The sequence below is a fragment of the Rana temporaria genome, chromosome 1 (genome assembly GCF_905171775.1).
Source record: "Rana temporaria chromosome 1, aRanTem1.1, whole genome shotgun sequence".
NCBI lineage: Eukaryota > Metazoa > Chordata > Amphibia > Anura > Ranidae > Rana > Rana temporaria.
The window spans coordinates 293,574,520-293,588,056 of record NC_053489.1 but is presented as its reverse complement, the minus strand read 5'-3'; the positions used below and the strand labels follow the sequence as shown (position 1 = coordinate 293,588,056).

Sequence of the window (13,537 nt, the reverse complement as noted above, 5' to 3'; positions counted from 1 at the left end):
TATATATATCTGAAAAGATGTACTGCCATCTAGTGGTTGAAAGCATGGTGAAACAGCAGCAGGTTCCTAGCTACGACACCGCTGGGAAGGACATCCTGCGGTGTGAGGGGAGCCTGACGAGATTCTAACTCCAGAGGCGAAGTCTCGCGAGACTACGGCCTCTGGAGTTCTTATTGGCCCGAGGTTGTGAGGAACCGAACGGTCGATGAGAACCGTTCTCCCCCGTCTCGCTCTCGATACCGAGAGAGGTATCGAAAGAGAGGAGAGGAGGAGAGAAGCGGCCGCGGCGGAGACCCCGCCCCCCACCTGAGCGCGCGAAGGGGAGCGTGGGGGGACAGTTGCCCAGTCATGGCGCCTGCCGAGGGAGCGAATGAAAAACAGCGCGGATCCCGCACGGACGCCGCAGTGCTCCGGCGTCAAAGAAAGGGAAAAAACCCGAGCAAAGAATCAAAGAATTGGAAACAAACAAACGTGGCCTCTCAAACATATCTGCCTGACACCGCTCCGGTGTCAGGCAGACAGAAATAAAGCGCAGAAACGGGGGATAGCAGGGAGAACCCCCAGTATTCCACATCTTCCAAAACTACAGAACAATCCATTCCGACAAAATACCTGACACCGGGGCATTCGGTATCAGGGAGGAATTCCAGGGAAACTCCCCATGTTCCACAATACCTCAAACATATCAGTCAAGACTGAACAAAATCACCTGACACCGGGGCACTCGGTATCAGAGACCATATATACAATCAAACAATAAAGGTACATGAAACACCTATCTTGTAAATAATAAAGATACAAGAAGTACCTATCCTGTAAATAATAAAGGTACATGAAATACCTATCCTGTAAATAATAAAGGTACATGAAATACCTATCCTGTAAATAATAAAGGTACATGAAATACTTATCTTGTGTGCTCTGCCATGAGCAGAAAGAAAGAGGAATAGGTTACCTCAGACAGTCCCTTATATAGGCTACGGTCTGGGAGGGGCTACGCTGGCCCAGGGGCTGCTGGGAAGGGTAGTTCTTTGAATTTTTTCTTTTAAGTTACAATAAATGTTTACTGTATTTCTGCTATGGGCATTATTAAAGATAGATAATGCATAAGATATGAGCCTCCTGTCTGAGGTATAATCCTAATTTGGACTTGGGTTATGTATACACAAGTGCTAAAAACATGTCAAGGATCTAGAGTTATTAGAGTAACGTATGAAGAGAACTGGATGTTTTTGAAAAAGATGCAATAGAAGAAAAATAAGAAAAATCGATAAATGTATACGTTCTAGAAACACTTTCAAAACAAAAAAAAATTCAGCTGGAGGAGTTTTACTAAGCAGGGTTTATAATTTTTTTGACAGAAGTTGCATGAACATATGGATATATAAACACACACACACAAGCTCTGCAGTTAAATGAAGTTATGTTACTTATAAGTAAATATGAGTAAACTGTACGGATCATAAGTGCACATGCAATGTACATCCACTTCAATATGCATGCAAAAAAAATAAAAGCCATTTAATTCAAGAAACTGGTATAAAAAGATTTGTACTGTCACAGTTTGTGTAAATCGGGTCATGCATAGCTAGTCAGAACAGGGAATCCAGATTTTCCCATATGCCAGTGAACTAAACAATCTCTCATCAAGCTTTATTTCTGATCCAGGGTATTTTAAAGTTTTAGTTTCTTTATACGGATAGATAACTGGCAATACATAAGCTGGATTGTGCAACATTTCACTACAAAACAAAATCTCCTTTAGTCTTGCAGAAACTTGTCTGAACACTACCATTAATGCAAGAATGAGGAAAATATGACATTAGAAAAGCAAGAAAAAAAGTTTAACAGTTGCAAAAGACACAACAATCTTAAATAACTAGGGGCCAAACCTGTGCTGCACATTGGTAGGTACAGTGTTCACTGCGTGTCTCTTCCTTTTATCCATTATTAAACTGTAAACTCATCCCGTGTGCTGCTCTCCTGCGCAAGTGGCGTGATAAACATGTTTTTTTGCTTTTAATAGTCCCACGAAAAATGTTAGCGGTGTGATTGTACTTTGCTCCCTAGTGCTGCCAAAACAGTTTAACCACTAGAGATACATTTTAGTGTCAACACTTTTCAGGGCTCTCTACTTTTATGAACACAAACCTATCATATAAATGAAAAAACAAACACCCACCAGTCCTACCTTTAGCAGCACACTATTCCCTACCACCATGCACTCAAATGACTTCAGGGAATGAAGGGAAATGTGACATCTTACAATGCAGCACCTGAGCAGATCCTTCATCCTCAGCAGAGAAGATTAGAGATGTGTGAACAGGACGTTTCACATTTCTGACAGATGCACTTTAAATCTATAAACCAACTTTACAAGGCAAGTGTATATATTTAAATATTTTTTTGCTGGAGCATTACCAATAAACAGGCTCTAAACTATACACAGAAATAACGGTCAGCCTAATAAAATGTCATCTGATTTTCAGAGTCAACATTGGTTCATATTGCTACTCGTTCCTGCCCCATTACAAAGCGTCACTCCTCTGCCAACACTGTTTAAATAAGATGCCTGCAAAACAAATATGGACAAAGAATACTTGGAATATTCTTTAAATAAACAGGACTATGCGCTGCCAAATTTCTTTGTTCAAGGGAATGGATTGCCACTCAAAACAGATGACGAACTGGTAGCAATCACTGGTACAGTGCTCAGAGTCCAAAAACTAGGCTCACTATGCACAGAACACCGCTGACCGTACCATACATGTGCGACACATGATCCCTCCATCAAATAAGTGTGAACTGACCAAAATTCCACATCTCTCCGATTTTTACAGGATGCTTGCCAATTAGCATATCAAAAACTGCTGAACTAAATGTAAGCAAGACAATAAACGGAAAGCCCGCTGAAATTAAAATGGAAACAAAAGACCAATACAATTCCTGAAAATCATTTTATTTTTTACTATAAAAAACTATAGTCAAAACTGTAACCCTATTTTGGATAGAGTACATGAGTTTTAACCTGTCAATTTATTTTTTGGAATCTGTGTTCCATTGGGGAGATTAATTTTAATTTCCTGCCCCATAGCCAAAACAGGAAGCAAGAATAAATCCCTGCAAAGAGAATCCCTTGGGGACCCCAGGTCACCAGAACTAGTGTCCTCAGTTTTTTTGGTAAAACCTAACTCAGCCTCTCAACCAGGGTGACATGGAAAGCTGGTTGAGAGAGGATGTAGATCACACTCCCCATGTGCCAGTCTACAACAGTTCGGAGCTCTGCTGGTCTCAGCCCTGTAGAGATACAAGACTGAGACTGCCAGAGCTCCGAACTGTACATTGGCACAGGGGGAGCGTGATCTACAGCCTCTCGCCACGCCAGGATGCCATGGCACATTGGAGCTTGAGAAGCAGCTTGATCATGGGGAACAAATGACACACAAGAGCAGTGGAAAGGGAGGTTTCTTCCTGAGGCCTGACTGACTCTCCCTACAGTGCAATACTAAAAGAAACGGCTAACCCGCCAGTTAGCTATGAGCTCTCGAACACGGAGCTCCAACCTACTGCTATAGGGGAGAGAAAGCATGTTTTGAATGGGGGGGGGGGGGGGGGTGGTTGTTTAAGCACAGAAAGAGCTCACTCCTGTGATGGCAAGGGTTTTCCCAGCCAGGCCTCATAAGGTATGTAAATTGCCTACACTTAGCAAGGGAATGGTTCAACTTTGGCCAAAGCTGCACAGCTTGTGTTACAGTACCTGTTGCCGAGAATGTGTTTCCAGCACGACAGCATCGCGCCGATTCTCGGCGACAGGGTGCCGACATCTCGCACTCGCCGGAATAGACAAAGCACATTCCAGCGAGCGCGTCATAGAAGCGACGGGAGATCCGACTTGGATTCCCGCCAATTCTAGCTTCGGCGTTTGGTATGAATCCTGAGAGGGAGAACTCCCACGCCAAATTTTAAATGAAAAACCGACATGGGTTCCCCCCCCAGGAGCATACCAGGCCCTTAGGTCTGGTATGGGTTGTAAGAGAACCAGACGGCGGTGAAAAAGCCGCCCCCCCTGCTAAAAGAGCTAAAGAAGACAGGGGGGGCCCCCGGAGCAGACTAATAAATTACTTTAAAACCCCTGTGCCGTGTGTTTTACTTTTTAACACTTTGCCTCCAGGTGAATGGGTAGGGGTACGATGTACTCCATATTCATTCACTTAAGGTGGGGGGCAGGTATCTGGGGCCCCCTTATTTAAGGGGGCTTCCAGATTCCGATAAGCCCCCCCGCAGACCCCGACAACCAACGGCCAGGGTTGTCGGGAAGAGGCCCTGTCCTTAACATGGGGACAGGGTGCTCAGGGGGGGGGGGGGGCGCTCGCTCGTCCCCACTCCTTTCCTTGCCGGCCAGGGGGGTCTCCTTACAACCCATACCAGACCTAAGGGCCTGGTATGCTCCTGGGGGGGGGGGACCCATGTCGGTTTTTTATTTAAAATTTGGCGTGGGAGTTCTCCCTCTCAGGATTCATGCCAAACGCTGCAGCTAGAATTGGCGGGAATCCAAGTCGGATCTCCCGTCGCTTCTATGACGTCTTTGTCTCCATCGCGGCAAGCCAGCTCGGCGCTGGCTCCCGCGAAGGGGCTCGTAGGTGGTCAATCTCGCCGAGAAAGGGAGCGAGATTGACACAATATCGCGGTCACCTACTGTATCTACAGACATCTCTTATCAGCACATGCAGCTTTCTGGTAAAGGTGAACCATGCCTTTAAAACTCAACACCAGCTTTCTTTTGGTGGCATTTGATCACCTCTGCGGTTTTAATTTTTTTTGCGCTATAAACAAAAATAGAGCGACAATTTTGAAAAAAAAATATATATATATATATATATATATATATATATATATATATATATATATATATATATATATATATATATATATATATATATATATATATATATATATATATATATATATATATATATATATATATATATATAATTTTTTTTTACTATAATAAATACCCCCCAAAAAAGATATACATTTTTTATTTTTTTTCTGTTTAGCCGATACATATTCTTGTACATATTTTTGGTAAAAATAAATAAATAAATCGCAATAAGCGTTTAACAATTGGTTTGCGCAAAATTTATAATGTTTACAAAATAGGGGATAGTTTTATGGCATTTTTATTAATATTTTTTTGTTTTTACTACCAATGGCGGCGATCAGCGATTTTTTTCGTGACTGCGGAATTATGGCGGACACATCGGACAATTTTGACACATTTTTGGCACCATTGTCATTTTCACAGCAAAAATTGCTATATAAATGCAGTTTACTGTGAAAATGACAATTGCAGTTTAGTAGTTAACTACTAGGGGGCACTGTAGGGGATCTGTGTTTCTAACTGTAGGGGGGGCGGGGCTGATCGCCTTTCCCTATATCAGGGAACAGACGATCAGTGACATTGCCACTGTGAAGAGCGGGGAAGGTGTGTGTGCGCGCACACACACACACACACACACACACACACACACACACACACACACACACACACACACACACCTCTCCCCGTTCTTCAGCTCCTGTGACCGATCGCGGGACACCGGGTCGCGGGCGCGCGCCCACGACTGGGCACTTAAAGGTGATGTACAGGTACGTGTCTGTGCCCAGCCGTGCCATTCTGGCAACGTAAATGTGCAGGAGGCAGTCCTTAAGCGTTTAAGCTAATAACAGTGGTTAAGCAAATTAAATGTTACCATGTTTTTATTGAACACACCATGTAAACATTCACCGTGCAGGTGGAAAAAGTATGTGAACCCTTGGATTTAATAACTGGTTGAACCTCCTTTGGCAGCAATAACTTCAACCAGACGTTTCCTGTTGTTGCAGATCAGACGTGCACAACGGTCAGGAGTAATTCTTGACCATTCCTCTTTACAGAACTGTTTCAGTTCAGCAATATTCTTGTGATGTCTGGTGTGAATCGCTTTCTTGAGGTCATGCCACAGCATCTTAATCGGGTTGAGGTCAGGACTGACTGGGCCACTCCAGAAGGCATATTTTCTTCTGTTTAAGCCATTCTGCCGATTTACTTCTATGCTTTGGGTCGAAGTCCTGTTGCAACACCAATCTTCTGTTGAGCTTCAGATAGTGGACAGATGGCCTTAAGTTCTCCTGCAAAATGTCTTCATAAACTTGGGAATTCATGTTTCCTTCGATAATCGCAATCCGTCCAGGCCCTGATGCAGCAAAGCAGCCCCAAACCATGATGCCCCCACCACCATACTTCACAGTTGGGATGAGGTTTTGATGTTGGTGTGCCTTTTTTTCTCCACAGTGTTGTGCGTTTCTTCCAAACAACTCAACTTTGGTTTCATCTGTCCACAGAATATTTTGCCAGTACTGCTGTGGAACATCTAGGTGCTCTTGTGCAAGCTGTAAATGTGCAGCAATGTGTTTTTTTGGACAGCTGTGGCCTCCTCTGTGGTATCCTGCCATGAAACCCATTCTTGTTTAGTGTTTTACGCATTGTAGAATCACTAACAGGGATGTTAGCATATGCCAGAGACTTTTGTAAGTCATTAGCTGACACTCTAGGATTCTTCTTCACCTCATTGAGCAGTCTGCGCTGTGCTCTTGAAGTCATCTTTACAGGACGGCCACTCCTTGGGGGAAAAAGCAGCAGTGCTGAACTTTCTTCATTTATAGACAATTTGTCTTACCGTGGACTGATGAACAGCAAGGCTTTTGCATATACTTTTATAACCCTTTCCAGCTTTATGCAAGTCAACAATTCTTAATGGTAGGTCTTCTGAGAGCTCTTTTGTGCGAGGCATCATTCACATCAGGCAATGCTTCTTGTGAAAAGCAAACCCAGAACTGGTGTGTGTGTTTTTTTTAGGGTAGGGCAGCTGTAACCAACACCTCCAATCTCATCCCATTGATTGGACTCCAGTTGGCTGTAACCTCACTCTAATTAGCTCTTGGAGATGCCATTAGTCTAGGGCAGGGATAAGCAATTAGCGGACCTCCAGATGTTGCCAAACTACAAGTCCCATGAGGCATAGCGAGACTCTGACAGCATCAAGCATGACTCCCAGAGGCAGAGGCATGATGGGACTTGTAGTTTGGCAACAGCTGGAGGTCCGCTAATTGCTTATCCCTGGTCTAGGGGTTCCCATACTTTTTCCACCTGCACTGTAAATGTTTACATGGTGTGTTCAATAAAAACATGGTAACATTTAATTCTTTGCATGTTATTAGTTTAAGCATACTGTGATTGTCTATTTGTGTGACTTAGATGAAGATCAGATCACATTTTATGACCAATTTGTGCAGAAATCCATATCATTCCAAAGGGTTCACATACTTTTTGTGGCAACTGTACAATATTTAAAAAAAAATAGTTTGCCATCCTCTGTGCTCTGACACTTTATTGCATCAGGAAACCTCTGTTTCCATACAACCACAAAATGACCTTTTGTTTTCTAATTTTTTCGCTTTTTAATTTAGAGTTTGTGCAGACTTTTCCTTTCGGATTCTGTCTTTTTTTCTTGCAGCATTATGAATAGGTCTTAATCTGTTTGTATTTAACCACATCCATACCAGCCCATTGTAAAAGGACGTCCACAAAAGGACCTCAAACGATCCGGGTGGACGTCATATGACGTCCTGGGCTTTGTGGGGGGATATCTGAATGATGCCTGCAGCTAGAGGCATCATTCAGATATCCTTCTCTTCTGCCGGCGATTCTGCACGACGTAAGAACGATCATAGCCGCTAGATCGTTCTTACAGGTGGCGGGAGGGGACACCCCCCCTCCCGCCACCATCCGGTGCTTCTCGGGGCTCTCCTGTGCCATCGGGGGCCCGGAGAACGAATCGTCCAACGCTGGCAGGAAGCATAGAGATGACTGGTGACCAGATGGTCACCAGTCATCTCTATGACCGTCGGAGGACCCGGGCGCGATGTGATGACGTCACGCCCGGGTCCCCGTAAGTAAACAAAGCCGCAATTGCGGCTGCTAAGCAACACTGATCATGAGATCGGTGAATTTTTTTTCACCGATTTCATGCTTGTAAGCCTGGAGGAGAGATGTGGGGTCTTATTGACCCCGCATCTCTCCATAAAGAGTACCTGTCACACACATTCCTATTACAAGGGATGTTTACATTCCTTGTAATAGGAATAAAAGTGATAAAAAAAATAAAATTAAAAAAAAAAAAAAAAAGTGTAAAAAAAGAAATAAATATGTAAAAAAAAAAAAAGAAATAAAAAAAAAATGTTTTAACGCCCCTGTGCCCAGTAGCTTGCGCGCAGAAGCGAACGCAAGTCCCGGCGACATATGTAAACGCTGTTTAAACCACATATGTGAGGTATCGCCGCGTGGGTTAGAGTGCGTGCAACAATTCTAGCACTAGTTCTCCTCTGTAAATCTAAACTGGTAACCTGTAAAAAATTTCAAAGCGTTGCCTATGGAAATTTTTAAGTACCGAAGTTTGGCGCCATTCCATGAGTGTGCGCAATTTTAAAGCGTGACATGTTAGGTATTTATTTACTCGGTGTAACATCATCTTTCATATTTTACAAAAAAATTGGGCTAACTTTACTGTTTTGTTATTTTTTTTATTCATGAAACAATTTTTTTCCAAAAAAAAAAAGGCGTTTGAAAAATTATTGCGCAAATACCGTGTAAGATAAAACGTTTCAATGACCGTCGTTTTATTCCCTAGGGTGTCTGCTAAAAAAACATATATAATGTTTGGGGGTTCTGCGTAATTTTCTAGCAAAAAAATTATGATTTGTACATGTAGGAGAGAAGTGCCAGAATAGGCCTGGTATGGATGTGTGTATAAAAGCCCTGTATGGAAGCGGTTAAATTAACGATATGTATAATGAGGCAACTTAAAATGGCACACAATGCATTTAGAAGGCCCAGAGGGGTTTTCTTTACGGTTTACCCTCCTATCTCCATATACACACACACACTTAACCCTGGCTTTCAAAGATAAAAGGCTTGGAAAGCAGTTGCTGGTTGAAGGAGCCCGTGAGAACTATTCCTAAGTGTACAGACGTATAAATGCTTTGAATATATAACATGGGAAAAAAAGTAAATTTGTTAGTCGTACTCGCACATTTGATTATTTTGAACATTAATACAGGGCATTTTTACTCCCTTCCTGCCCAGGCCAATTTTCAGCGCTGTCGCACTTTGAATGACAACTGCATGGTTATGCAACGCTGAACCCAAATTAAATTATACATTTTTTTTTTTTAGACAAATAGTTTTCTTTTGGTTTGGCATTTAATCACTATTGGGCCTCTAAAAATGTTTTTTTTATTTTTCTCCTTTACTGATGTGCGCTGATGAGGCGGCACCAATATGCAGCACTGATGATCAGTGCCCCGATTATCAGTACAGGTCTCCCGTGAAGAAATGCCACTGATCGGCTCTGCTCTCCTCACACACTGTCAGTGTGAGGAGAGGAAAGCCGATAACCGGAATTTCCTTGTTTACATGTGATCAGCTGTGATTGGACACACCTGATCACATGGGTAAAGAGCTGCATCATGGGCCGTTTACTGAGAACGGGGATGCGCTGTGTCCCAAGGACACAGCACGCAGAGAGTGGGACGACATCATACGTCGTCGCACTCTAGAATAAGAGAGCCACCTTGTGCCTGTCAATTGTCTATACAGTGGCGGGAGGTGGTTAAAGCATGCCAGTCTAGAGAAGCATAGTACAGGCTCACACTATGTTTTATCCAAGAAACATTGTGCATCTGAAAACTACCATTTCCAGCAGTCAAATGAAGCAAAATATTATGTGGATTGTTTTTGCACTGAGGGCAGTGACTCATTTCAGCTTTCATTTAGTGGGACAACACAATGCTTGAGAAAAATGGAAATGCACATACAAAGCACCATTGGCAAGCCCTACCTGATCTAACTATGTTGATGTGTGTAGTTTACGGTCACTTGGAGTAGCTGCAGTGGTTGGCTCCTGTAATTGAAAGATATGGCATAGAAAACCATTTTAACCCCTGAAATTAAAGGATAAGTTCACCTTTGGTAACAGGTTACATGTCCCACACATTTTTAGGGTGGAACGTGCAACAAGTTCCCAATGTTGCAACCACAGTATGGGGAGACGTTGCCTGTACAAGCTGTCACTTTTTGAAAGCAGCACGGCTGTGTCATTTGATCTACAAGCCCGGACATTCTTTGGGGGGCTGTCTGTTTGTAGTTCTCAATGAAATACCACAGAGCTGTGGAGCACTGTGGTAATTCATGGATTCTTCCTGTCAGTGTATCTGCTTGCCTGTGCGGGATGTATGGGCTCGCTGGTTCAGTGCTTTGCATGTTCCAAAAAAAAAAAAATCTTACCTGCAAAAAAACATTGCGCCTATACTTTTTATTTTTTTAGTGAACTTATCCTTTAAGCCTTTTAGCCATAGAAGGCACATTTATTGGCAGTTATACACAACATCCCAGGTGTGGTCCCAGATGTACTGAAAGGCTTATTTTTCCTTCCGTGGATGACTGTATGGAGTAGCCCAACTCCAGCCAGAGCTCTGCATATAGGAAAGGATTAGAACCCCTATCAAGTTAATAATGCTATCTAACTTTATTGCAAAGATTTTCCCTCAATATGTATCTGAATGACACCCCTACAAGAACTGAGGCAAATGGCGGTCACCAGTACAAAAAGGCACACAGACGGGAATAAAAACATAACCAAAGGTTCTAACACTTTTTTCTGTACTGCAAACCATTTTTCTGCTGGTATCCCTAGAATTGGCATCACATTATATGCCTTTGTCTATCTTTCAATCAGACAAAGTGAAGGGAAATCTCAACAGTTGGAGTTGGACTAAACTACTTCACAAATCTGCACAATTAATCAATCTTGGTGTCATTTTAGGTCATTACATAGTATGCCTATCACATGGAGACACAAAACAAAGAGAAAACAGACTGTTACGCCAGATCTGTAAAGGGAATGTTAGTACTTCCGCTGGCACAATAACAAGCACTGAGAAATAGGAATTCTGGGTGTGGTTACTCCTGCATAAGCCATTTGGAAGAACAAATTGGGGTGGGATCAGAATGTAGAATACAAACTTGTCTCAGAAATAACAAAAACTAAATGTCACTTACACCAAACAGGCACTTACCAGTTTCATTGATCTCTATCCTTGTACCATTGGTCACCTTGTCCATTAGTCTAATAAAGCTTGCTTCAAAATCTACAAAAAAAAAAAAAAAAACACATTAATATATAAAGCTGCAGGAAAGTTTAGATCACATTTACCAATACACAAAACAAGATTCCGACCACCATAATATTGTTATCCAGGAACTGTATAAATAGTACAACATATTGGTGGCAATTCAATAAAGCATCCGTGTCATTTTTCTGGTGGCATGGGCCTTTAAAAAAAGCCTGTGCCACGATTCACAAAACCCCTGCCCCAGTTTTGGTAGCTTTATCCAAACATGTGACAGATTCAGGTAGTTCCTAATAGTGCCCCTTTGGCAGTATAGATGCACTGTATTAAAGTGGTAGTAAACACACTTTTTCATCTTTTACCTACATATAAGCCTGTAATAAGGCTTACCTGTAGGTACTGTGAATATCTTCTAAACGTACACTGTAAAAGTTATTCAGAGAGCATGCAGCTGGTGACATCATTGGAGCATGCGATCTGAAGGTCTGGCATACCATGCCAAAGCTTTACAGCCAATGCCGTTAACGGTGGCTCCCAGACACATGCATGGGAGTGACTTCATCGTGACCCCGGCCACTCATGTAGCCAGAGGCCACAAACCCAGACGGAAGCCCTCTGTGGTGACAGCGTGACGCAGTGATGCATACTAGCACAATATGACATTGCCTTGCAGTGAATTTTTATTTCCTTTTACCTGTGTTACCATCACTTTCAAAAAAGAAGTTTAGACCAACTCTAGCTTGGCATACAGCGACAAACAAACACTTATCAGCACACACTATGTAGCACAGTGGCATGTTTGCTGCCACTACCCACCTCAACCATCAATGGTCATTACGGACACCGTCTGCTTCACATTTACCAGGCTCCTGGAAACCAGTGCAGACAGTGGGTGGAGCCCGATGAGGAAACTGAGGTACTAGTCTCCCATCAAGTCCACTCTGCTTTTGCGATTACCAGCAGACAGTGGGCAGAATCTACAGCCAATAGCAAAAAAATATATAAACCCCAGTGAAGCCCACAGCAAACCTCCAATTAACTGGTCCCATCACCATCTAATATCAACCAGGTCCCCGAAGTTCTGTCCTTCCCCTACGCCTAGTAGTCCTGCCTATCCAAGGCAATTACCACAGCCACCCCCTCCTGGAATCAGTACCAGCTCCCTGAGGGTCAAAACTAGAAAAAGGTTTGATTTACTAAAATTGGAGATTGGTTTCTATGCAGAGATGCACCGGGTTTTGCAATCAGCTTCCATGTTTTTTTCTGTCAAAGCTTAATTGTACAAACTGAAAGTTAGAAACCGATTGGCTACCATTCACAGCTACACCGGATTATGCACTCTCCGGTTTTAGTAAATCAACCCCCCTTTGAAAAACAATATGAGTGGAAGGGATTTTAAAGGCACCAAAATAGACAACTATTTTAACCACTTAAAGACTGCCTACCACATATAGACCGCAGCAGGGCGGCTCTATTGTGCTAAACAACCAACCTGTATGTCGTTTCATGCAATAGTATGGGCGAGCGCTGCATGGAGGAGGAGCTAATGTGCGTGCCCCAGTAGGCCCTGATGTCCGCCGGCCACCTGCGAACGCTTCACAAAGAGGCAGAACAGGGAAAACATGGAGAACATCTGCTGTTCCTAGTGATTAGGAACAGCAATCTCTGTTCCTGTCAGCACCCCCACCCCTTCACACAGTAAGAAAGCACCAACAGGGAACACATGTAACCCCTTGATTGCCCCCGATAACCCCTTCCCTGCCAGTGTCATTTATACAGTAAAAACTTTTTTTTTTTAGCACCGATCACTGAATTAGTGTCACTGGTCCCCAAAAGGTGTCACTGAGTCAGATTTGCCAGACGCAATCCCGCTAAAAATCTGATCCCCCATTACTAGTAAAAAAATAAAAAAATAAAAAAAAAAAATTAAAAAAATTGGTCGGGCTTTTTTTGTTTATAAGCGATGAGTGAGGGTAGGGGGTGCTAAAAAACTAAAATTGGAAATATACCTGGATGAATAAATCAAACAATTAAAGTCTGTGTTATTTCCATAAAGTGCTCAAACAAATGTCCAAAGTATTGTACTTAAAAGTCCATGCATAGTTCAGAAGAGTGAAAAAAATCCAAAATAAATGTGCAGTGAAGAAAATATGCTGTGCATAAAAAACAATTCCTATCTGGAATAAAGTTGCGTGAAGTAGTAACATTTCAAAAGTGAAGCCTTCACCAGAACACAAGAAGTTCACCCGACGTGGCAAAAAAACTACTCGGGTGAACTACTTGTGTGAACTACTCACGCAACTTTATT

The 13,537-nt window shown here is 42.6% G+C and overlaps 1 protein-coding gene across 4 annotated transcripts in view; it reads right to left on the bottom strand.

The window, feature by feature from the left end:
• Positions 1-13,537, bottom strand: part of RCL1 (RNA terminal phosphate cyclase like 1) — a 53,838-nt gene that overhangs the window by 30,467 nt on the left and 9,834 nt on the right. For 3 of the 4 annotated variants that reach the window (XM_040357446.1, XM_040357437.1, XM_040357426.1), the window contains exon 2: positions 11,176-11,247. In XM_040357446.1, coding sequence (XP_040213380.1) covers positions 11,176-11,247 — 72 coding nt within the window. Of the gene's footprint in view, positions 1-1,892; positions 2,055-11,175; positions 11,248-13,537 lie in introns of those variants that run through there. The other variant, XM_040357455.1, reaches the window with a different exon arrangement.